This window comes from Eschrichtius robustus, chromosome 3 (assembly GCF_028021215.1).
Source record: "Eschrichtius robustus isolate mEscRob2 chromosome 3, mEscRob2.pri, whole genome shotgun sequence".
NCBI classification, from domain to species: domain Eukaryota; kingdom Metazoa; phylum Chordata; class Mammalia; order Artiodactyla; family Eschrichtiidae; genus Eschrichtius; species Eschrichtius robustus.
This window is the reverse complement of record NC_090826.1, coordinates 134062118-134089270: the sequence shown is the minus strand read 5'-3', so window position 1 is coordinate 134089270 and position 27153 is coordinate 134062118. Positions and strand designations below refer to the sequence as shown.

Below are 27153 nucleotides of genomic sequence, written 5' to 3'. Positions count from 1 at the left end.
TGGGCAGGTTTATTCATAGTTGTAAACTTTAGCCTTTGGCATGAAGGTAGGAGTCAGTAAAATACTTTTAAAAAAGAATGAATGAATGAATAAAAGTGCACACAGCCCACTAGTGATCCAGTCAAGTGAGAGATCCCTGGTTTTCCTCCTTCCAGTTCATGTTTTCCCTACTACGCATTATAAAGTCTTGGTAATGAAACGTGGCATTGGCACATGAATCGAAAGATCAATGGAGCATGCTGCCCAGGGAGAAGACCCAGGCATTTAAAGTCGTACCATCAGTGTATTTTCTCTACAAAATTGATCTTATTTTCAAGTTGAAATGTTAGAACTCACAAACTAATTAGAAATAAGTGAAGACGAGTCTTCAATTTCTAGACTTTGTCATCTTTCTCTTGCGGCTCAATTATAGTTTAATTGTCCAAGAAAAAAAAATACAGACAGGAAACGTGCACACATGTATTGAGTGCCTGCTGTACACGTCACATATCGTTTCATTTAATCCTCATACAGTCTTTGAAGTGTGTATTATTATCTACATTTTACAAATGAAGATACAGAAACTCTGAGGTGATGTAACTTGCCTAGAATCACGTGACTAGCAAATGTCAGAGTTGGGAGTCTAACCACGTCTGATTCTAAAGTCCATTCTCTTTCCCCTTCACTACGTTTCCTCCCTAGGGAAACAGAACAGAATTAGGGACATAAAATCTCAAGAAGTTTCACTAAAAGACATTCCTCTGTGACTCCAGTAACAAATTGGACTGAAGAGACAGGAGCTGTGAACCCTAACTCTTATCCTCTTGCGTGGTATGATTTTGAGAAAGTCCGTTAATCTCTTATATCCCATCTCTTTATATTCACAAATATGGGACACACAGACTTTCCTCATCAGTCACACAATTAATAAAAAAGTTACTTCATAAATGAATTTGCGTCATTTGCTACAGAAATGCACTTGATGCAATTACTAACCATAAAAGTGACCTTATTTCTACAAGAAACTAGTATTGGTCTAAAGGAGATAAGACAGTTGGTCTAGTGAAAATTAAGCAGTGGATAAAAAATTGATTCCCTTTTTATTTAATTTTATATCAAGTCTTTTTTGGGATGTGTGATGCCAATATTCTTTTACCCCTGGTGATAGGGCAGAAAATGGAGAAGTGAAGAGATGCTTAAGAGGAGAATAGGAAGGATAGTGGGAGTGTGGCTGTGGAGCGTTTTACCTGCCAAATTGATTTTTTTCCCTAAGTCTAATAACTCCAAGGTGGCAATTGACATTTCTACTTGAGCATTAAACACGTATCATTCACAGCACTTAGTGGACCTCAACAGTTACTGCCTATTGACAGAACTTGAATTTTGACAGTGCTTTATACCGTGCGGAGAGTCTAAAATTAAATATACTGGACAGAGCAATAGAGAAAATATTCAAAGTAGAAGCATCTTAGAATATTAAAAAAAAATCTTTTCAATTTTTTTCTGGATTTTGAGAGGCAGTATAACGGAAAGAGCCTTGGTCTGAGATTCTTTCTCTGGATTTCTTATGGGCTAATGCTCTGTGTTACCTTGGGCAAAATACTTAACTCTCTGAGCTTTTGTTATATTTTAAATGGGGGTGTGGCATTTATGCCCTTGAAGGATTGGGCATCTGTAAAATGAGGACAGCATCTCTAAGTTCCTTGGTAGTAATTATGTCTCTAGGTTTTATGATGGCTGGGATACTCAGTTTGGTTCCCAGGCACCTTTAGAGCATACCTGGTAATATGGCAGCAGGGAAGCAGGAGAAGGGAAATGGGGCCCAGACTCTGAAAAACAATGGGAAAATGGTGACTGGGTCTTTTCCTTAAAATCGTGATATTTCTTTCAAAATAGAGCCCTAAATAGATTTTTAAACTGGAAGGGAGAATTAACCTGAACTTCTAGAGGCTAAATTCCTGAAGGATGAAACTCTTTGAGACATTTTTGTAATAACCCCCATGATTAAGGGACATGAAAGCTGGGAGAGACCCAGCTTGGCCCCAACAATTGGCCTTACAAGTTGCCCCACACCCCATGCTGCCATTCTTTTGGGACCTGGGAAAGACACCAGGTCCTTCACCAAGGATCTGTCATTTTTACAGTCAGAATACTCCCTCAGACATTCAATCCACTCTTTCCTTGTTTTATAAAAAGTCCAACCTTTATACACCTAATATGATTTAGTCCTGGTTTCATTTCCTGAATCTTTGTGTTGCTTTTTCTTCCTGGATCTCATGTTCAATGCTGCCAGTTTCTTTGTCCCTGCAGGTGCAGACAAATTAGCATAAAGAGTAAGTTGCAGAATTGGAAAACAGCAAATTTGATTTCAAAGGCCATTTCAGATTGAGGTCCATTTGGTGGCATTAGGAGCAAAACTAATAAACAAACCAGATTTTTTTCTACTCAAATTGATTTTTTTTTTACTTGACAGTATCCCTTTAGAAGTAGAGTATTTTATCAAATTCTGATTTTAGCTGTCATGTACAGTGCTTTTTTTTGTTTCCTTTCTCATTATTTCTGACTGTTAAGTTATGTGGGTTGACAAAGGAAAATCTTTTCTTTTATAATAAAGAAGAAGGCATTGCCTTTCCAGTGTCATTATCTGCCGGCATGTTTCACAACCTTACAGCAAGCAGCATATTGTGGTTTGCCATTGTGCTATCATGACTCCCATTTTTCAGATGGAAACAAAATTACAAAGAGACTTCAGAGCCATAGCTAGACTCTGAAAAGACACAATTCTGAAGAAACCGGGGTTCCCTTTACTCTTTCACTGTCTAAACAAACATTTTTTAGGACTTCTCTCATAAAGAGTTACATGTATTTACCTGTTGTTCTAGGGGGGAAAAAGAGTCTTCTGTAAGCTGTGACAGGCGATCAGAGGAGGCTCGGGCTGGGTGCTGTGATCAAGGCCATCTAGTGAGGGGCCAGCGTTTGGAATTCTCAGAGCATTCCAGATCCTCTGAAGGGTATCACATCTCAGTGGGTAGGCTCCTTTGATTGTAAGGCACAGTAACTCATGTTACTCAGTGATGGGGGTGGTCCTTGTTAGGACTCCCTCATGTCAGCAGGAGGCAGTGACCTCGAAGTGTTGAAGGAATGGGAGCCATGCTCCTCTCAGGCCTCAAGGCAGGTGGACCCGGATCCAAGATGGCACTTGGGGCTCAGGGAAGGGCTTTGGGGTCTTCCCTGTGTTGTCCTGCATGAATGTGCCTCAGCTCCTGCTGTGTATCTGCTCCTTCTCTTCCCCCTGCCATCTTGACTAGCATTTCCCTCTGTGCTCAATGTCTTTCCTCTACCTCAGAGCTTTGCTTACTCATGTTTCTTCTGTTTCTTCATCTATCCAGCTTGAAGTGACCCTTATGGCCCAGACTCCCCATCTGTGCTTTTACTAAGCATCTCTCTGAGTTCTGCTTCTGTTGATTAGGCCTGATTCCTTCCACGTTCCCTATTTCAGATTCCTAAGAGTGAGAATCTGACTAGCTCAAGTTCTTGTGCTGAGCCACTTCGTGAGTTCCTGCCCAGTCTATGGACAGGCTGTCCTTGGGTGAAGTGCCCACCCTGAGGGGCTCCTGTGGAAAGAAGGGCCTGAGGAAGGGGCTGTGGGGGGGGGGGCAGCTTCCTGTGGAAGGAGCAGTGCGCAAGCGCTAGGACTGGCGTGCCTAGTGACTGGCCTACCCATCTTTACTAAACCTTCCTAATACTACTCCTCACCCTGAAGGTGTTAGCAGCCTATGAGGAATGACTGGCAATTAATTTCTAGGAGCTAAAATGTTTTCAAGGTCAGAAAAGGAGAAATCATTAAAGTGGCCGTAGCTCCAAGACACTCTATTAAGAGCTTTGCATTTATGACTTAATTCCTTGCTCACGACAACTTTCTAAAGTAACTATCATAACCCTTATTGGGCTTAAATAACCTGTTCAAGACAAACCAGTACGAAGTAGAAAGGTTGATATTCAAACCCGGTCTGTCTGACTGCAAAATCAGGCCTGCAAATCATACTCCTTCCACATGGAACCACGTCTCTTCGACTAGAGTCTTCTTCACCTGAGTCAAATCCAGCATCTATGAAATAGTTTGATTGGAATTGGAGCCCCTGCGAGAGAGCGTCTAAGCCTGAGTTGGATGGAGGGGATGAGCTTTGGGGGCGGGGGTTCATCGGCCGTGAGCCCGGACTCCTGGATGGGAGCGGTGGAGCCGCAGCCCCGCCCCCAGGTCCTTTCACGCCCCCGCAGCCGAGAGCGCGCATGCAGAAGCCTCCTGTGACTTACATTAACACAGATCTATCATTAATATGACAAATAGGCGCACCTGCAGACTTAATTGCTTCCATTTTCTTGAGTCACTGATAGGTTTATGGCCTGCCTCAATTCCAGTAAAACCGCAGCAATCTAGATGGGACGAAAAAGTGTCTTCTTCCAATCAATCTCTTTGAACAGTCCCAGACTCCAGCCCTGATGACAGACTTTCTCTCTAGACAGGATAATTAAAGAGGCCGAGACGGGTAGTTTCAAAAGTCCCTTCATCTTAGTTTTGTCATCTGTAACACAATCCTAGAAACTTAGACGGGAAACATCTTTCCTTCTCCCATCCCTCCCCAAATGACTGGCCCTCCGTGTTGGCAAAGGCTGTGTTTCCCCCTCCATTCGTCTCACTCCAGAGGCCAGTCAGCTGGGCTTTCTGCTTCCCTCCTATGAGGAGAGTGGATGTGGTGAGGGGTTTCCATTGCAGTTTAGGGATCCCTCACCTAAGATTGAAAGATCTGCCCAGAAAAAGAAAAGCCATCTTTACACCAGAAGCTTTCTTTCCCCCACCAAATCCAGGTCTGGCTGTTCATGAAAAAACAAAGATAACACAAAGTAGGATATAAATTATCTCTTAAATGATTGAAGAAACCTCTCACAAAGAAAACAAAACTCCCTAGCGTATGTTTTGTACTAATGGAACAATTTAAGTATCAAAATTGAAAACAAAAAAGGCAAGGATTTGGAAAACTCTAATAGGTTATTATGTATGAAAAATGCATGCTAAATAGAAATTAATTGACCAAAAATAGATTTTTATAACCATCAAGCATATAAGAGATCCCCCACAAGATGTAAAGAAATGATGCCAGTCTGAAAAACCGTAAATTCTCTCATGATTGTAGGAGGGGGAAAATGATAAAATTAACTGATGGAATGACTTTTTTATATTGAAGAATTTGTGAATTTTCATCAAGCATGTTACTTCCTGAAATTTAAGTACTAAAACAAGTAATATTGAGTACAAAGAGTACCCCAAACTGGGTAACAAGAATAGTTAAATTACTGGTGCTGCCTGAGATACACCCATGCATCCTGAAGAACTTCAGAGATGAAGTTAGGGAAAGTGGTACAAAGTATCTAGTTTAACCTGATCTGGCAGACCTTCCCAGTTTGTAAGGACTCTGAGCCCTTACTGGGGGCAAACCCCTAAAGTTGATGCTAATGGATGAGATCTGTAAATACTTCTACATAATTGAACCTAGCATGCATGGAAGAGGTAGGCACAGTGGTGGGGGAAGACATGGTAACAGTGGGAATCCATAAAGGAAAATCAAGTCTGAATGATCACTGCTCTGTAGGGGTACCATTCATGCTGATCAAGGGGATCTACTTAGATTTTCAAAAAGCTCTGGCAGGTTCTACCTTTGAAATCTATTTTTTAAATGGTAAGTTACTACCGTATTTGTTGGGCATGGAGCCTTAGTTAGGAAAGCAGTATAAAAGTCTTCATACATGGTTTAGATGATACTAACTTTATATACTCGGAAGTCAAATTGATGGAGACAAACTGCAAGAAGAGCAGTAGAATCTATGTAGAGGACAGAAAAGAGGGTGGTGATTTTCATGTCATCAACTTCAAGGTAATGTTCTCCCAGATACAGGCTCTAGCTATAGTTATAAAATATAAAATAAAAGGCTCTCTGTCATTTCATTAATGACTCAGGAAAATAACCTAGAGTTCATTAAAATCATTCTCTGAAAACATTGACCCGATATGCTACCCTGGCTGAAAAAGAGGAATGAAATGGCATCATGAAGGGCATGGGAAACACAACAGCACTCTACACTTAAGTAGAATCACATTGATTTTTTACCAGGAATAAAAGAAGTTATTCTTGTTGCTAATCTTTAATGAACATAATATTAATAATAACTACAACTCTTATTTCTCATATTTCAAAGCATTCCCATGTGCATTTTCACTTTTATGACCCTGTGAGGTAGATATTTGTATTTCCATTTTTTGAAAGATCGAGAAACTGAGGCATTTAGATTGCAGGTGCAGGACCTTTGTCTCAGATTTAGGTTTTCTGATATTAGAATCCTTCCTATTTAAGCTATGCTGCATTACCCCCCTCCAGAGAATGCATTTAATGAACCCAGAGAAAGTACACAGAAAGGCAGCTGTAATGGTCAGCAGGAAGTGGGTGTGGTTGTATGAAGGAAGAATAAAAAACCTGACACGTGCTAGACACAACAGCCAAATAAGAATGAAAGATATATGAATGAGTCTGTGGATACAAAGACTAAGAGAAGAATGTGCCCATATTTATCACATAAAGTATATGTGACCTTGTTCACCAAATACTCAACTGCTAGGACTCAAAGCTCTATCTGAAACCCAAAGAAGGTGAGTGTAGGGCAAATGAAAGGAAGTTCCACTTCACTGAGAAGGTATTATTCATAGAGAACTTATTTTCCAGTGTGTGGTACAATCAGAAAATATAGATGTCGTAAACAAAACAAAAAAGATACTGAAAATTTCATGAATGAAAAAGACATAATTGCTAAGGAGCTGAGATCAGCTTTACAGCTGATGTCAGAGAGGATATATGCCCCTGACACAGAATTGCCTTCCAGCTCTGTGCCTTTCTGGCCATAGGCTGAGAGCTAGATGGAGAAGCTATTAGCTGTCCCTAAGTTCCTGTCTTTGTGTCCTGACTTAAGTCTAATCATCCAGTTACCATCACTTGTATTCACAATATAATGACTTGATCATGAAACATAGCTGTATTCCTTTACAGTGTGTTCTTGCAGAAACAGAAGCAGAAAACCCAGCACTTTTTTTCTTTCTGCAAAACTCCACTAACATTGCTTTAGTTAGACCCTCTAATTAATGGGCGAGTGCTACTAAGTAGAGAATGGAAATGTCAGTGCCACCTGTTAATTTCCTGATCTTTGGTGCTGGTAGGGTATGCTAGGATCAGCTAAGGAGGAGAACTAACCATGGGAGGTCACCTTGCAGTGGAAATATGTGTGGAGAGCTACTGAAAATTAAAAATTAAACTCCAGAAGAAATGTAATGTCCATTAAGATATGAGAATAGTAACAAGGCTAGGGCAGAAAACTAAGAGAAAAGGGGCAAGGAACACATAGTGAGCAAGTAGGTTGATTAGAAATTAGTTTTATAACAGGGACTATATATTAGGGTGTTTCATAGGGAAGAGGCAGGAAAGTACAGTGTTACAGAACCCAGAATCTGGAGCTAGACATCCCGTTTGAACCCAGTCTTCTCCACTTGCTAAATGTGTGATGCTAGGCAAGTTACATAACCTTTCTGTACCTCAGCCCTCTTACCGGTGATTGTTATCCAACTCATAATGACTGTGAAGATGAAATGAGTTAATATATTCAAAAGTCCTTAGGTAGCACCTGTCATGTTTTACATACTTCATAAGCATTAGCCATATTGTATATTGGGTTAATAGACAGTCTATGTTTAGAGACTGATGTTGTTCATGCACCCAGGTAATGCTTTCCACTCTTGATTTGACCAAGGTCAAAAAAAAAAATAAAAGAGAACTATAGACAGATTATCAGGTCCCAGTTCATGCATCACCACTCCCCATTCTCCCGACCACGGTCAGTGATACCAAGGACACTGCCTCATTTGTCTCCTACCACAGTGGTCAAGGGGGGCAATAGTTGAAGTCGATTTGTTGGCCTGCATGTTGATGATCTCTCACTAAGTGGCAAGTGGAAAGGGTGAGGCTTCAGGAAGGGTGTGTTCCTTTTCTACAGTCACAATGCCAAAGTCATACGATCAGTTACCTAACCTCTTTGTGCTTCACTTTCCTAGTCTGGGGATAATAATAGTACCTACCTTATCAGCCGTCAAGTAGCTTAATGAGAATGTATGTGTTTAGCCCATTACCTACCACATAGTTAGTGCTCAATAAAAGTTAGCTTTTATTGTTTTGAAAAATAGTAATAATTATCAGTTGTCCTACTTGATCTTGTCAAATTCAGCCTGATCATAACATCACTGAGAACTTTATGAACACTAAACTTGGCTTGTGCAAAGCATAAATATAAACTCATAACAGAGATGAGAAAAAGAGGAAAACATCCTTGGCACTATGAAGTGCATATGATTATCTGAATACAGAGATTCAGACACACACTGCAGAGCAGGGCCCAGCACAGAGAGGAGCCGGAGGAACACAGGAGGCGTGAAGAGTGGTGCTACTGACCAATGCAAAATGGCAGACCTGTTTTCTCACATACATCCTTCGTGAAGAATGCATGGCTCCCACTTCTCACTGCCAGCCCCATAATGGGTGTTTTGTGTGGAAGGCCTGTAGAGGAGGGAGGGCTTTAGAATTAAGATAGAGTAGGGAGAGGGCTATAATAAAGAAAGAGGAGGAGAAAAGTAGAGAGGTGTTAGCAACTGGTACTGTCAATGTACTGTACGTTATTCCCAGCTGAGCAGCAACATATTTTAGCAATCAAGTGGCCTTGTATTTCTCGTAAATCATTATCTTTCACCCAGCAGGGACTAGATGGCTAGATTAATATTTCCATGGAGATATCTGTCTGGCAGGTCACTTAGAGTTCATCTTGACCTCTTTTGAAAGGAGCATTTACACAATAGCCTGCAGAAATGGGCCCAAGAGAGTCTTCAGACCAGTAGCTGGAATCCAGTAAGAAGCAGATCTGATCCGCTGGGGGAGTCCGTCACAGGGAAATCACATCAGATTGTCATGTGATTTGTACACTAGTGTGAATTGGTTAATAACTCAATTTCATTCCCCGGTCTATAAGCCCAAACTTCAAACTGTTGACAGTGTTTACTAGTGATACATATCTTCTGTATATCTAATTCATTAAGCTGACATACAAGCACAGTGGTTCACGAGTTCTCAGTATAAATAAACATCGCTTTGGTAGACAGCACAGGTTGGTAGAAGGAGCACCGTGCTAGGAGTCAGAAGGCTGGATTTGATCCCTATTAGCTCCGTCACTTTAGCTCTAATCCTTGAGATCATCAGTTACCCTCTTTGGCCTTCGATCCTAATTCTGTAAAACCTACCACAGAGGACTGATGAATGAAAAGAGAAGGGGCCTCATAAGAAAGGTCTTTGTAAGTTGAAACACAGTGATTAGGATAGGAATTTTCTATGTGCTCCAGTCTGTAGAATTCCCTCCCACTCCCCTTTCTCAGGCTGAATAACACAACAGAGACACAGAAGATTATTACCACTTCCCAGCTTCACTTTGTAGGAACTTAAGGTTCAGCCCCCACTATGGTAATTGCAGATCGTAGGAAGATAAAAAATAAAATCAGAGAATTTTAGTATGAGGCTTTAGAAGCTACTCTGACCCTCTTTTCCTGTAGGAGAAAGTGGTTTAGAGAGAAGAGCCTAGACAGACGACTGGCCACCCAGCTTCAGGCTCCCCGCCTACGTGTGTGCAAGAAGGCAGAGCTCACGGTCAGCAAGGTGAGCTCACAGGTCTGTAGGAATGGGACAGAAAGCTTTGTCCGTCAGGGGGAAGATGAGAATGGAAGGTTCCATTTGAGTGGCATCTCTAGGTGTTTATGGTAACAAGCACTTATACAAATTAATCTGCAGAAAAGGACTCAGTTTACCCCTGAAGGAAGCTCAGCTGTTATTTTAACACCATTTCTATTTGGTCCTTCCCTCTTCCTTGAGCACAGTCATCATGAAGCCAAATCTGGCCTCTGTACCCCAACACCAAATTAATGCTCTGAGACAGAGTTTTGGGTGAAGTAGAAAAGAATAGCTTCATTGCTTTGCCAGGCAAAGGGGGTCACAGTGGGCTAATGCCCTCAAAACTGTGTGTCCCAACCTGGAGGTGGTTGTGAGAGGTTTTCTAGTAATGGTTCAAAGAGGGCGTGATCAGCTCGTGGACATTCTTCTGATTGGTTGGTGGTGAGGTAAGTGGGAGTCAGCATCATCAACCTTCTGGTTCAACTGGTCTGGGGTCTAGGTGCTTGTGGGCAGCATATCATTACCTTTTCCCACCTGGTGGGGCTTCCACTACCTGCAAAACAGCTTAAAGATATTGTTCTGTGTATCCCTTGAGGGGCAACCGGGCCTCTGCCCCAAGGCTGCACTATTGTTTCTTTTGACCGTTCCTTTGTCTTCGAATCCTCTCCCTTCCCTAATTAGCAACTGTTTGAACCTGCTAGTTGGAACTCAGGGAAGGTCATGGAGGATGAATGAAGCCTATTTCCTGTAATCAAGAAATGGGGGACACAGAAAGGATTTTGTGCCCAGGAGCCCCAGAGGGTCCTGCTCGGTGTCAGCCAGCCCCATGTCCATCTGGGATGACCTGCCCATTTTAATTACTGAGTGTCTTGCTAAGTGCCTTATAGCAAGCTTAGCCAAGTTGGCCTTGCATGCCAGCCTTGAATGAACATGGACAGCATGGCATCATCTGTGAAAGCCCCTGTGGCCAGATCTTAAAGCAAACATAGTTTAAGTGGGGTTTCATCAGAGGTATCTAAGGAATGTTCAATTTGTTAAGGAGCATTAGAGAGATATACAAATATGACTTGGCCAGGTTCCTCACTGGAAGTGAACTGATTCTTAATGGTTCCTGGACTTAGGAAGACTTTTAAGCAGCTTGTGACAGTTAAAATTACCCTTTGCTTAACTCTGTCAAAGATTATTGCTCAATTCTGGAATTTATGTGAGTGGTACTAATAATGACAACGAAAACCACAGTGTTAATAATGACAATGATATTGATGTTGATTGGTATTCATTGTATGCCAGATATTGCTAAGCACTTCTGTTATCCTGGGGTTGAGATGTGCAAAATGAGAGAATGGGAATTGAAATAGTGGAAAAGGACAGTAACCTTGAAGCCAAAACAACTAGGAATTTTTTTCCCCTAATTTTAGTATTTACTTACTGGGTGAACTTGGTCAAGTAGTTTGACTTTTCTGGAGCTCCTTATTTGTAAAATGGAAATATAAATACCCACATTAAAGGGTCATTAAAGATTAAGTTAGTTCATGAATGTTGAAAGGGCTTCTTAGCAGAGGCCAGCACATAATATGTACATCATTACTGTTGAGTTGAATCATAGATGATAAGAACAGAAATCCAAGTGGATGAGAACTAATTAGAAATGGAGATGAATCAAGACAGTTTAGGGCAAGCGATGGGCTAGTCTCCTTTTGTAAGTCATTTATAGGTGATTTGGTCATTATCATTTTCTTTTCCCATACATTTTATAAGATGAGAACTGGTGAGGGGACCTCAGTGTTTGAGATCAGAGAATTACAGCAAATACTAAGCTCTTTGTTAATAAAAGACTAGAGTACGAGAGAGGACTCGAAATGCACAGAGCTCTCACTGGATCTACTAGGCAGTTTCCTTGCAATCACCCTACAACCAGCGTCCTGGTTTTCCCAAACCCACGTGTCCATATTGCTTCCAACGCCGCACTACGGGGAAGTGGCCCCCAAGGGCTTGCAAAGCTCAAATCAGAATTTCAATTGTGAAACCGCAGGCTTCAAGATGACTTATTCTCGTTACAGTGTATGAAATGATCCGTAAATACATATTTTAACTTTACCAAGTTTAAATACTATTACACATCTTACTTGATGTCAGATTTTGTTAAGTGTGTGCTGTTATCTGAATTTACAAAGGTCAGTCAGATGGCAGTGGAGAATAGAATTAGATATATTTAAAAATCTTCTTTGTACATCTGTAGCTCAGATAACTCTGCCTTTTTCAAAGAGCTTTGGGCTTTTTTTCCCTTTCAAATGAGACTTTAATGAGTATCATGTGGATAAACTCTTTGCAGAGGTTTGAAAAGATCCAGAGAAACACGGTTGTAGGAACAAGCAAACCATTTTGGATAAAATCATAAGGCATTTGAACATCTCCTCATCTCTCTGGTTGTGTCAGAACGTTTTGGCTGCATTTTCACCCCACAGGAATGTTTTCATCTCCATGGCTAGGTAAATAGAATGTGCGCACAGTTGCTCGATTGCTATTCATGCCAGCACAGAGTAGCACAGAGTGACCTACTTCCAGCTGCATCCATAGAATGCTTCACTGCTTTTCATCAAGTCTGATTTACAAAGCCACCCTCCGCTTTCCACTGCTCCTCCCCCACCCACCACCAGAGACAACATACTATGGACTGTACGAGTCGTTATGTCTTTCTCTCATCACTCCTGCTTTTGGTATCAGTTTATTTCAGTCCATTGTAAACCTCTTCAGAAAACAGAGAAGTGGGTGGGTAAGCAGCTTTAAAGGAAGCTGACATTTCTGATTTTTAGAATATAGCTCTATAGAGGGATATTTGTGGGGCTGCAGAGAGAAATCAGGTGAAATTTTCTTATTTAGACTACCTTGTTCACATAAACACATAAAGTAAAAACTCATCGGAGACCCTTTGCAGACATCTATAAACGAGATGATTCTTTCTTATTGGGGACCGCTGATTGGAGTTTCCATAGGTCACTATCAAGAGTTGCAATACAGCCAGTCTATAAGTTGGCAGGCTGGACTAAGCTGGAAGCATCCCAAAGTCCAAGAGGAAAGTCTGATGTGGAAAAAACTTCTAGAGACTTTTATCCAGTTGGCATGCAGAAACTTAGACTGTACCTGATTTGGAGTCTAACTAGAGCCAGTGTCACTGAATACCATGGTTAGAGCTGGGGGTGTGGTTCTTAGAGACCTTCTAGTCCCATCATTTGAAGATGAGAAAAGTGGGCTCCAGGGAAATTATAGCAGCCTCATTTTCCTGCCCTCCCACCCCAATGCAAAGCTCTCTTTAACCTGCCATTCTGTTTCTTATCATTGGATCATTAATGATTTGAGGCTCTCTTCCTTTTGCCATTGAGAACAAATGTCACCAAGCAGAGGAAATAGAAATTCAGTTATCCTTCTTGTCACAAGTGGAAATTTCTATTCCAAATCTTAGAAAGTCAAAAAGGTTTGAATTACTTGGAAAAGGAACATCCTGTTCTTCCGTTGGGCGAGAGATTCTTGAAATCTTAAGCCATTTTGCTATAAAGCTTTTGCTCACATAGTTGTGTGTGGTGGGGCAGAGGAGTGAGAATGAGATGATAAGTAGCAGCTCCACGGCCGACTGTGAGTTTAATAGAAGAACCACAAAGAGAGTTCCATTTCCAGTTGGATTCTGAACATCTTCACAAAAGAATTACCTAGCTGTACTATCTCCCATTTGGTTGTTCACTTAGCCACGCCTACATAGGCACAAACTTCAGGCAAGCCATTGGTGAGCTGGTGGACTTCAGGCTCAGCAGGGCACCTTATTTTATGTGGCTATTACTCTGTGATGTGGGATTGCATCACCAGAACTCCATACCAGATGGCAAGAGGTGTGGAGGCCCAGCCAACTCAACCTATGGGACCTTGTTTCTCTGGCTAGTTTCCTGTCCTCACTTCTCCCGACTTTGTCCTTTCTCTCTGCATCCCTCTCCTTTGTCTGATTTTCATCTGGCCCTCATCTTTCTTCACAGATGGCCAGGACACTAATGCACTGCTTTCATTATGTTTATGGAACAAGTTGGGGTCTTTAGAGGCTGCTGTTCCAGAGACATTAAAGACTTGGGTCACGTTTGATACCAGAGTAAAGATTTACAGGATAATTAGTGATCCTCTACTGTTATTAACCCCTGACTTAAGCAGGTTATTTTCTTACAAAGGTGTTGAAAATTAATGCCACTGTTAATAGTTTTAGTTGGAAGACCATAATGAGACCATGTGGGAAACTAGACCTACCATCAATATCTTTCAAGCTCTGAAATGGGGATTGGGGGCGGGGAGTAAAAAAGAATGGAAGAAAAGGGGGTAATTCTATCACAGGCCTACCTTTGGTCACCTTAATGATAGTCACTGATGGACAAGACCCATTTGTTATTCTTAGTTTGGGATAATTAGCTTATCACTACTACAGTTCTGCGCTTAATCCTCGTCGCACAGGGAAACTCAGAAAGACAGCTGAGATAGCATAGGGTGGACGGGTGGCTAGATTCTATTTTTAGAGATGTTCCCTTTCCCTTGTAATTATTTCATAAAGAACATGAGGCTTTTCACAATACCACACTTAATAGAATTGAAAAAATAACCAAGCAAAACTAATAACCCATAGACATTCCCCCTCCAATCCCCTAATGGCAGGGAATTTCATGGTTGTGCATTTTATTTGTCTTCCAATTGATCCAGTTCTTTTCTAACTCTGCTCTGGTAACCCCCTCAGAAGCCATATTAGATTTGGTTTGGAGGAAGGGTTTTTAAGATTAACAATGAGTTTGAAAATCCTGATCTAAGCAGGGTCTTATAATAGTCAGCAATGGCCATCAGGGGTGTCACCCTCAATCTCGAAAGACTGCAGGGTCAGTTCATCAGGTGCCCTCAACATGAGGCTAAGAATTGACAAGTTAATGCTTCCTTCTGACTTGACCTCAACACCTGGGCCACCTCATTACTACACAACTGGATTTAGCTTGAAACTCAGCCTTGCCAGGAGTGGGAAAGGGGCCCAGAATGCCAGGACTAACCTAAGCTACTCTAAGTTCTTCAATGAATTAAAGGATCTTTGAGAATTTCCCTAGTTCAAATCCACATTTGACTTTAAATTGCCAGATTCTTTGAAAGAAGACATCATGCATCTGGTCCACAGTGAAGTTGTCCTTTGGGGAAATTCTGATTCTGATATGATGTGTCTTAGCAGTTCAGTTCAGGGACTCTCAGCCTGTGGGGTTGCCTAAAGAAGGACCAGGGATTTTTGTAGCAAGTTTTGGGTGTCCTAAGCTAACCCCACAAAAAGACAGTGCTGCAAGCTCACAGCACACAAGCTAACATTAGAACAATGACTAAGGCCAATTTAAAAGTGATTTCATCTCACTCTCCTTCTCTCTGCCTTTCCGCATCCCAGGTTATTCTGCAGTGTGACTTTCCCTGCCCAAGGTCCCATCTTCCTGGTTCTCTATTGTGTCCAGAAGTTCCAAGGTTTCTTTCTTAGAATCCACATATCTGTATCAGCATGAATAAGAACCTTTCTCACCAGCCTGAGGTCCAGTCTGAAGATGGGCCTGGCCTCTAAAGACTCTAATCGAATCATCTCTAACCTGTCCACTCTGTGCTCAGAGGGAGGGAAGAGGTAGAGTGCAGGTTAGACTGGAGCGAGGATTTGACACGCTTGGGACATTGAAATCATTGCCTTTCTAGGTGGTCACATGAAGCACACCCTTTGGATTTAGAATTGTGGAATGGCAAGTTACAAAAGGATCTTAAAATTCATCAATACAGCTCATCCGTATACAGATGAGAAAATTCAAAGCCAGGCGTCCCATTCAAAGTTACTCTAGACCGAGGTCTCCTGAGTTCCAGTTTAGTATTGTGGTCCCTGCAGAATATAGGATCAGAGTTACATTGGGACTGTGATTGAGTCTAGTCTGTCTGCTACTCTTTCTGGGTCTTCTTCATCTTTCTACTCGTGGCTTTATTCATTCCTCTGCTTAATAAAACCATGGATGACTTTCCATTAGCTCTGAACTCCTTAAAACTGGCATTCACCACTTTTACAGTTGACACCAATCTGGATTTTCAGCCCAGTCCTCTACTACTCCTCTCCATATCCTCACTCTGCAGCATAACCAGACCTCCCGCAGCTCTGCAAACATGCATCATCCTGCTGTTCCTTTACACACTTACACACACTGTTCTCTTCATCTCGAATTGCCCCCCAACATTTCTTCCCATTTTATCCCTTTCCAAGGCTATATGCCCAGCCAAGTACCACCCTGTCACCCAGCACTGCTATTACGGTTTAGAGTACTTATTCATGGCTCTGTCTTCAGTTTCTTACTACACCAAAAGCTCCTTGAGGGTAGAAACCTTGTAGCACAACTTGCTAAATGTGGCAAATAGAGTGTGCTCCAAGGATCTTTGTGTATTCAAGAATAAATGGCTGGGACTTTCTGGTGGTCCAGTGGTTAAGAATCCACCTTCCAATGCAGGGGATGCAGGTTCGATCCCTGGTTGGGGAACTAAGATCCCACAGGGGGCGGGGCAACTAAGCCCGCGCCACAACTACTGAGCATGCGAGCCACAACCAGAGAGCCTGTGTGCTGCAACTACAGAGCCCACATGCTCTGGAGCCTGCATGGCACAACTAGAGAGAAACCCGCATGCTGCAACAAAGAGCCCGCGTGCTGCAGCGAAAGATCCTGCATGCCGCAAAGGTGATCCCGTGTGCCGCAACTAAGACCTGACACAGCCAAATATAAAATAAATAAATAAGTAACTATTTTAAAAAAGAGTTCTCATTACAAGGGAAAAAAACATATATTAAAAAAAAAAAAGAATGAATGGCACCCTGGTTTCTGTAAATTTCGGGCATTCCAGAATTTTGGAGGTGCTGAGATCTGTGAGGTTAACAGAGGGGAAGAATGGGACAAATGGAATGCTAAAAGTAAGAGCAGCCTTACCTTTCTGGAGATCTCAGCCCCACAGTGTGATGATGGCTGTGGTGCTCATGCCACCTGTGGTATATTGAGATGACTGTGCAGGCTCCTGTTGGCACTTGTTTTATTCAGTACACTGGCAAAGGCTCTGTTTGAGCCTCATCCACAGCCCTCAGGAGGTCTTGGACTAAAGTAACTTATTTGATCACCTCCCATATTTGCTCCTTGGGAGTCCCCGGTCAGGCTTGCATTGGTAAAGCAATTTCTGAGCATTTATTCTTCTTGAGCTATTCTGCTGACATCCAGACCAACATGATTACACTGATGTTCCAAGCTCTGATCTCAGCCCCACTGCGATGAAATTCACAAGACATTTACTGTGCCCTGTGTGATTTTTCATTGGTTGACCCAGGCCAGATATAGCATAAGTAAGTAAGTTCCTAGTTTAGCATTTTAGCTCTCCCGTGTCAGATCTTACCAGGAGAGGGGAAAAAAACCAACGAGGGAACTATCATTCTGTAATTATCTTCAATCTAAAAAGTGACAGGCACCTTCACTGGCAGGTATGGCACCCTCCTTCCTTCACCCTTTCCCCTCTATGATGATTCTGGTCTGGGCAGAATCAGGATATCATTTTCCAAAGGAATTTGGCATGAATAACCCATACGTAGGTTCAGAGGGCTGGGCTGGAAGCCAAGGCTAGAGATTCTGTGCTCTCAGCCCACCTCCCGATACCCCCACTGCACCCGTTCTTTCCTTGGTACCATCACTCCTAGAACCTTGGAGCAGGAGTCCTTCCTTCTCAAAAACAGTCTTGGCTGCCAGTGGGTACAGGGTTTCTTCTGGGGCTGATTAAAAGGTTCTGGAATTAGAATGGTGATGGTTGCACAACTTTGTGAATATACTAAAAACCACTGAATTGTATATATTGAAAGGGTGAATTTTATTGTATGTGAATTATATTTGAGTTGTAAAAGAACTCATGGAATACTAAGGCTTTGTGCAAAAAATTTAAATACTGCAGCACAAAAATTCCTGAAAGACCCCATGGGCTTTCAACTCAATTGCTTCCTCTCTTTATGCATGTTCAAAGGTCATGTCATCTGATGCCTGTGTTGGAGGTGGAAGGGATGTGATAGAAATTCATTCATCTGTCTTAGTCCCTGTTCTGTGTCAGGCTTGGGTGACTTTGGTCTGGGTATTTACTTGTCTCTGCTTCCACAGTTAAAACAGGGGTAATGAGCCTGACCTCCTTGAGGAGGCTCTCCTGGGAAATAAAAAGCCAGTTTGTTGAGTGCTTTAGAGGTATGAGGTGCTGGATTCCTCTTGAATAGTTACAGGAAGGGCTAAAGTGGGACCTGACATGTGTGGAATAGAGCAGGTGCAGGCAAGAGGCTGGATGTGTGTTGCTCTAGGTGATTTAATTGTGCCATTAGGTGCTCTATTAGGAGCTGTCGCTGCTTGTGATTCTTATGTCTGTGATGAGAAGGAGGTGGAGTTTGGTTTCTACTGTAATGTCAGGAAATGGACTTGGGAGAGAAGGGTGTGTTTCCCAGGAAGAACCTTCCCAGTGCTTTGATGTGGAGGCTTGATGAGTGGTTAGAAAGGGTGAGTGCTGTCGAGTGGGGTTTGTGATTGCAGGACTTGTGATGAAGTGTCATGCAGCAGCCGCGGGTCTATGCAGGCACCCTTGGAGGTGCGCCGAAGGGTTTCTGTTCACCTGGAAATCTGTAAAGACCCCTTAGAGGAAAGATGCGCTTGGGAAGCTTTTGCCACTGCCTCACTTAACAAATGGAGCTGTGCCTGGGGAAAACCAGGACCAGGCTGCAGGGGATCTTCCATTTGCATACCCTCTGCCCACCACAGCTTCCTAGATGCTTGTGCCGGTCACTTCCAGAGCATGGACAGCTTACCAGCCCAACAGGATGGCTAAGCCCTTCAGGCGATTAGGGGGAGAGGCTAAGAATGAAGGGGACTCCGAGCACCTTGTTTTTGCTGCACCCTCGTCCTCTTGCACACTCCAAAGTTTATTCTCCTTCCCGGAGGAGAGGTAGGATGGTAGGATGAGCTAGGGAATCATCATGGGCTGATGACCTGTGGCTCATGAATCCTTCTCACTGACCTTCCCTGAGAGGACCAGCCAGTATTCTTCATCTTCCTCCTCCTCCTCCGTATTCTCCTATCAATGTCTGAATGTCTGTTCCCCACTTCTCTATCTATTATAGGAAGTCCACTCACCCTTCAAGGCCCAAAACTATAGTATCTTCTTCTTCTGGCAACGCTACTTTCCTCCCATCTTCCCCCCTCTACCCAAGCAAGATTACTCCTGCCTTCTTCTGTTTCCACAAAACTTTTATGCATGTGGTGTAACACTTTACACATTCATTCACAGTGGGTTGCTTTGGAGAACTTGTTGAGAGCCTCATTTAGATTAGTCTCTTAGTGCCTAGAACAGTGCCTGGTGCGTACATAATACATGCCCACTGTGTGTCTGTTAAATAAATTAATGAATAACTATATAAGTAAATAAATACAGCAGAACATCATTTGTACACTCCCACAAAGAGTGAAAGATATTTATAAACTCTATAAATATTTAAAATGGCTTTCCTCTTTATGATTGTGGTAACTTGATGAGAATACTATTCTAAAGGGATCTTACTATATCTTCTTTACGTGTAATGAATTGTTTAGTCAAAGGTGATAAATTTTGGGAGAAGAAGCCATGCCTTTCAAAAAAAAATGAAATTTTATAAAGCAATGCTTTGCCAAAGTATGTTCAGCAGAATATTAGTTTCCGAGGATGATAATAGTTGTTAAGGAAAAAATGGTCTTAGGGTCAAATGAAGTTCAAGAAAGCTGGATTAATCAGGTTCTTTCTGTTGTGGGATGTCTCAAAGTTTTGATCTGATATTGCTTAGGAATATTAGAGAAAGGGACATATAACAGTATAATTCTGCAGCATCACTTAACACCTACAGTATGAAGTACATAGTAGGTTCTGGTATATTGTTATTTGTTTGTTGTTGATATTTCAGTGCCTGGGTCTAGAGCTCTGAAAGCAGGTGAGTGCTTATGTCTGTGGTAAGGGCCTGCTTCTTTGCAGCCCTCTCATGTATACCACCTTTGCTCTGCAAAAATGAAGAGAAAAATTAAAGGGACTTAAAACGTTACTTTACCTGCCAAAGCAAGTATCAGACATCTCCAGTGGACTATGCAGCAAATGATGGCGGTTTTAGAAATAACCTGCCAGCTCCAGTGGCTCTGCAGTAACCTCTCAGGACTCTTCTATAAGTGCCAGTTCCCTGCACAGTAATTACCAACTCTCTCCTTGGCAGATTCACTGGTTTCTCAGAGTAATTTCTAGGGAACTCACACTTTCAAATTTACAAGAGGCAAAGAATCTTCTATTTACCTCAAGGGGTCATCAGGGTATTCAAACTGTGCTAAGTAAAGGATGCTATTGATCATAGAAATATGGGGAAGAACTTGAATTTTTACCTTTGTATTTTTCTCAGTGGGTGAGAGGCTGGGCTACTAGTTTATGGTACAAAGACTGATGGGGGAATAATTCTCTTCTTCTCAGGGCCTCTTCCCTTCCTTGAGATTTGGAGCAGCAGTAAGCCTGACTTAACTATAGTTAGAAACCCTTTGTTGTCTTCATCTGACATTGGCTAATTGGTACCAATGTCTAGGAAGGAGATGAAAAGGAGATTTGGACTGGTCCAGTTGGAATTCTGACCTGTGCCTTTGATGTTTGTCCTCTAGAGATCTCGGGGAACACGGAGGACATCCCTCTGGTGCGCTGGAGGCAGCAGTGGCTGGAGAATGGCACTTTACTTTTTCACATCCACCACCAAGATGGTGCCCCGAGCCTCCCTGGACAAGACCCAACTGAAGAACCCCAGCATGAGTCGGCAGAAGAGGAGCTGAGAATCCTCCACATCTCAGTCATGGTAAAAGCAGCACAACTGTAGCCTCTCAGGCTATGGCTTATATTTCCTTGACATTAAGAGTGTGGGTGCCGTAGACATAGCTCTGTAGGACCCAACTCCACAGTCTGATCGTTGAACTTGTCAATAAGTACATTTCCCATTTATGGGAAATATCTCCACCTGTGGTGTAAGTAAAAATTGCAGTTATTTCTGTACCACCATTACCCGAGTGTTCTAAGAACATGCCTAGATGGGGAGTAACTTCTACAAACCAGAGACAGTGTCAGATGGGGGTAGTGGATTGTCTTAGAAAGGCATTATTCATTTAGATCAGAATATCTTATAACAGTTTCTCCATAAATGTTTGCTGAGGGACTGAATTGCCAAGCTGCTTGCTGCTACTGAGCCCTCTTCTCCCAGATGGGAGAAAGTCAGTCCTGGCTTTCTCTCCTCTTACAATAAAGGGTGTGCCAGTTGATACTTGCCTTTCTCTCTAGCCCATCTCAGAAACATCACCATCAACATCCCTTCTAAGATATCCCTTCTGAAAATTAGAGAATTTTTCCTAAAATTCTAGGAACTTGTATTTTAGAATCTCACTAGAAGGTAAGTGCTACAGTGGCAGGCAGGGGCTTTGTTTGGTATTGTTTTGCTCATTGGTGTATCTTCAATACCTAGAATAATGCATTCACATAGTTAATGCTTAATTATAATTATTTGTGGAATAAATGAATGCATTTCCCAGTAGAAATGAAACATGCCTAATTCACTTGGTACTTTTATTAGTAAAATCAATACATCACCTGCTCCTAGGGTAGCTTGAAAGCAGGTTGAGACTTGACTGCTTATCTGCGGACTATATGTATGGGAGGGGATGGGCTCTTTCACTGTTAGGAAATTCAACAGAGAACCAAACGAGGTCTTGATCTAAACTTTAATTGATCTATTACTCTGGTACCATCACTATGTGTTGTTTAGTTTTGTGTATTAGATTGGGGAAAACTGAGCACATTTTAGATGTATTAAAATTTTCATTATCTAAATATTTGGCATGGAAAATATCCCCATAAAATCTCTGATAAAATCTCAGGATGCAAGCCTTCTATTTCTTCCTCAGCCAGTGTCTCCATGAATAACTGACTTGATAGATTACCTGCATATGCACAGCTGCTCTGCTTTGTTTAAACTATGTGGTTGAGAAAAGAGTCCTTGAATAGCAAATGGAAAAACTTCAGTGTCCAGATATGCCAGAAAGTGAGCAGGTAAATCAGATTACTGTGCCTCACATTTACAAATTAATTGAGATTTATAACATTAGAGTTAGAGTACTTGTACATCCTTAGTCAAAGACCACTGTTTCTTCTCTCAGGGAAGCTTGTCTTCTTCAATGTAGCTTGTAGTTTCCAGATTGTGGTGAGATCGGGCAGACCTGCAGAATCAGCCCTGGCATCGCTTGGGGTGACAGATGCAGGGGTCAGATTGTTTTTGTATTTATCATGTGGTCTGATGGAAAAGAAGGGTACAATGGTAGACTTCCCACCAGCTTTCCACATCCTCCCACCAACGTGGGAAGCGGTCATTGTGATGGATAGTTTTTGTTTTCTTTTGGTCCAAGGCCATTTCAAAGGTCCAGTTTTTGTAACACCACAAAAATGTTTAGGGTAAAGAGAACTGTAAAGAGATTCCCAGGAACTCACGTTGGGAGTGGCTGTGTCTGAAAGAAAGACCCTGAGTGTAAGAGGTTAAGACAGGCGAGGTGTCAGAAGGTGTGTTTAGTGGGGGTTGGGGAAGTGGTGTGAGCATCTGTGGGAGGACAGTCCAAAGATTGCCCTAGTTGCTACATGATATCTTCAGTGTAGCAAGGACCCCATCTTCCATCCTCAGAATGAGGTGCTCCAATAGATTCTCTAGAGAAGTGTGTGTGTATGCATGTGTATGTGTGCACATATTTGTGGGGATGGGTGGCTGATCAAGGATGCCAAAGAATTTGAGGAAATAAATGGTGTCCTTAAAACGTAATAACCCTTACAAGAAGCCCTACATTGCTAATGCTTTTTGTTGAGCCCCCCTGGGCAGGAATTAATGGAAAGTGGACACTGAACTGGAAAGAGAACAAAAGTCAGCCTTAAACCTGGGACTCTTTGAGCTCTTTCCTTTATATGCTACTGGTTACCCGTGGCAGACCAACAATGATGTTCAGTTTTCCAAATAAAATGGGAGAGATTACTGCTTCAGCTTGACTTTAGTTTATTCTATGTTATTTTCAACTAAGCTGGAGGGGGCAGAGGTTCAAAGGGCTTGAGTGAAGGGTAAGGGTGGGCAAGTCTATTATTTGTCTCTGGCTTGCCCTCTTGGATGTGGATGGGTCCACATCTCCATGAAAAATTCAGGAAAGCCTGTGGCTTCTGCAGGAGCACAGGGCCCCCAAGGTGAACTGAAGATATAAGTACTCCCTCCCATCCTTGCAAAGATGGTGTGGTCAGTGGAGCCTCCTGCAGCCCTTCTTGCTATCCCACCTTCCTCCATTCCTAGTGCATCCACCCTCAGACACTGTTTCTCCTATCCTTTACATTCTATTCTAGAAACAGTTTCAAAGTTTGAAGTTTCGTATCTGTCCTCAACTTAGAAATCAAGCCTGAAGGTATCCTGTTTGAAGATGTCGTTCCCAGAGTCTCTGATGGTTTCTTCTTAAGAGACTCAGGGATTGGTAGACTTTATCTGATACACTTTATGCCATATCTTTTGGAAGTAAGTAGGCAGCCATTTGAGTCATCTGGAATGACAACATTACAAATGTTAGAAGATAGCAAAATCCTTTGACTAGTAACAGTATTGGGCAGCGAAATGCACTTAAATGAAGTCTTATTACCCAAACCCTGTTAGTTATGAAATAACAATAGCAGGGCTATTTTTCATTAACTATAACAATCAATACTGATGCAGTTTTTAATTGGATCCAAATAGCGTAATTCAAAAAAGAGAAAAGTTAAGGTTATCAAAACATGAATACACCCAACCATTTCTCTCTTGTTAAGAAAATGTATATTTAAAAGCTTAACTAATAAGCCGAAATATTTCTAATATGTGCAGAGGGAATTAATGGTTCTGTGAACACCTTAAAGTTTACATTTCTTTCATTTTGTATTTACACTTTTCTCATCCATATAGCCTCAGGGCAGGGACTGCTGTTTATTTTTATGTTTTGCATTTACTGTGTTTTATTTACACACAAAATGTCAATATAAGTAATGAGAGAATGAGATACAGAGGAAGACCCTTTTTTTGTATCCTTTTGACATTGTATGGATGAAAATTGGTAAGTTCTTTCTTACACTGTGCCCAGTATATATATATATACCATCAGCAAAATCATGGGCTTACAGAAAACCAATACCTCAGCTAGGAACTTGGCAATTTAAAACTTTAAAAAACCTTTTGCTTTTCTTATTTTTCAATCACATCCTAAAATTTTTGAATTATTTTTTCTAAAGAAGTACTATTTCTTCCTTACATAGAATAATTGGATTTCCTTCCTGAAATCTTATATTATTGCTTTGAGGGTCACATGATGTATTTTAACCTCCTGCATGATTCAAATGTGGCTGAAGAGATTTCGAATTTTGCAAGATAATTGATGTTTAAAACTACAAAAGTAAACGAGGATTCTCTTTTGCAAACTCTTGAACAAGTGAAAGCAAAATCATCAAATGAAAATTGCTATGTGAGCTTAAACCAGAAGTCAAGGAATTCTTCAGTTATAAGCAAATTGTTTACTCCATTGAAGATCAAGTTTTAATATGACTTTACATTAGATAGTCAGACTCTGTGTGGATTTAAATTTCCATATTGTACTTTTGCTAATTTACCATGTGATCTACATTTTTCTTCTTAAAGTACACAAAAGAATTTAATGGTGCATAATATAATTTTAATGGATTATCTACTTATTTCATCTTTGTAATTAAAGATGGCAGTGTTAATAGACTTCCTGTATGCATATGGGTTGGTTAAGTATATTTTTCACAGCAAGCAGCCTTTCAAAAATGCTTCAGTTTGATATGTATATATATATATTAGTGATAACTAATATATGTAATATATATATATATATATTAGTGATAACTCCCATTGGTAGATAATATCTTTTGTAGTTCAGCCTTCTTAGGCACAATTCACAATTGAGGAAAAAAATAATCTTTGAGCATTTGTCTATCCCCCTGAGAGTTTTATGAAGAGAACCCATCCCATCAATCAAGCCTGGGTGCTACTCAGGACCACTAGCCCCAGCTGTGTGGAGCCCATTGGCCAGTGTCTGCAGGTTCCTGTGGCCTGAAACTGCTGGCTCCTCAGGGGTCCCCAGGCTCCTCATTTCTGGGAACCCCAGGTGAGCCCATGACGCATAGTTTTCTTTGGGGAGAAAAAATGTAGGAAACAAGGTTCAGGATGTTCCATTCTGGGGAGATCACACTTGGGGCTGAGTTAGTACAAAGCCCACAGAACACACGTATGGGGGACCCTAAGATTGCGTTTCCAGGACTGCAGACAACTTTGTGCCCGAGGACCCATCCTTGCTCTTACTTGAGCATCCTTACTCAAGTTCAGTTCACCTGCCAAAGCGTCACATATTACTTGCTTGAAGGTGTCTTCATTTCACTCCTAAAGCTCAGCCATTTCTAGGGCAGAGAAGAGCAGTTCTAAGCATGGTCATTGCTATATGCCACCAAGACTGTCAGGTACTCATTAGGTGTACGTGGGCGTAGGAGAGAGGGCTAGATGCTTTTTCTTTCAGTACCTTTTACCTTCAACAAATCTGTTACAAAAAATTTGTTAGCAAATTCATTCATCAGGATCACTTTTGCATCTTTATTGTCAATTGATATTATTTGTTGAGTTGGAGAGAGGATCCCCTAATTTATCAGGGCTAGTCCTTCTGATCTTTAAGAAATAAATGGAGGCGTTAAGACATCTTGTGTTACCACAAAGGACAGAACTGGAGTAATAAATTGGAAGGTACAGAAAGACAGGTCCTGATTCAGTCCAAGGAGCTTATCTAGGAACTCAAGCCATCCATCATGGGGCTAGATTGACCTATTGGCCATACTGTTCACCTACCAAAGCCATCTTTGTGTTCTTGGCCTTCCATGAGGAAAAGGGTGGGCAGTTCCTAAAATAGCAAGACCCCTAAAAACAAAACCCCTTTGTTCTTGGGTTGTCTCTGACTGTCTGATGTGCAACAGACTGGAGATGCCAGGGTCCATTTGAAGGCTATTCCAAGTACTGAGGGAGAGTTGGCTTGCAAACCTCCCCCATCCGGCACCATTGTTTGGCTGTGCATCTCTTGTCAACACGCATTAGGTGCAGGTACATGTGACTCCATTAGCCATTTCAATTGATCAGCTATTCCATCTTGCTGGCTGCCCTCCCCTATTCCTGTAGAGTGGGAACTGGGGTGTAGTGGAAGGAAACACTGCATTTAGTTGGAAGGTGGTCTTCAGATCTGGCTTTACCACTTTATGTAATCTGCTGTCCTTTTGGGAAGCTTCATTACCTCATCTGTGAGATGAATGCATTGGTTAGGCTTTTTAGCTTTAAAGAATGGAGATCTACTCAGACCTTCTTTGTAATGGAGGTTTACTATAGCAATTCATATGGAGGTAAGGGAGACAGAAATCCTCTGATTTAAAAAAAAATCTAAAAAGCAGAATTTCATGAAGCCTGGAACAGTTAGGTTGTGCAGGATCCAAGTCATCTTGTCAGCCCCCAACCTCAGCCCTTTGTGGTTTAGCTTTTTGCACCTGTTTCTGTTACTTTTGTTGCCATAATGAGAAACTTTGTCCAGTCTACTCTGTAAATGTTTTCCCCATTTTGACACTTTTATAAAATGTTTGTACTATCCATTCACTCATCAAGTCACCTCACTTATGACCTCACCTGACTGCTCTCAGCTTTACAACGTTTCCAGTTTTGTTCCTGCGGCTGCCAGCTTCCCTACTTCCCCCCACCCTTTTTCTAACTCAGGGAAACAAGCAGATGGACCTCCCTAGTTACTATAGTTCCTGTATGTTCAGAGACTTTCCTATCAAATTATCCCGTAGGTAGATGTAAGCTTAACCAGCCTTCTTCCGTTGGCTATAGTTATGGGGAGGTTGGCTTAGGTGACACAGAAAATGGTCACTCCTGCTCCAGGCACAGCTTGGAACCGCTTCCTTTAGTAGAGGCTGGTAAGTCATGAGTCCATGATTCACTTGTTTAATACAGTGGGCAGCTACAGTCTAACCTGTAGAGGTGTTAGGAGGATCGAAAGATTTCATCACCACCATCACATCATCATCACAGTCTTAATTTTGCACTTACTATGTACTTACTATCTAAGTACTTCCAATATACATTAGCTTATTTTTTATTCGTATCACAACAGCATGAGGTAGAGTTTGTTATTATCTCATTTTACAAACGAAGGGGCTG

At 41.7% G+C, this 27153-nt stretch overlaps 1 protein-coding gene across 2 annotated transcripts in view; it reads left to right on the top strand.

Annotated features, from left to right (window-relative positions):
* The window catches only part of ASTN1 (astrotactin 1), a 327436-nt gene that overhangs the window by 111060 nt on the left and 189223 nt on the right, over positions 1-27153 (top strand). For both annotated transcript variants that reach the window (XM_068538391.1, XM_068538390.1), the window contains exon 2: positions 20522-20709. In XM_068538391.1, the coding sequence (XP_068394492.1) occupies positions 20522-20709 (188 nt within the window). The remainder of the gene's footprint in view (positions 1-20521; positions 20710-27153) is intronic.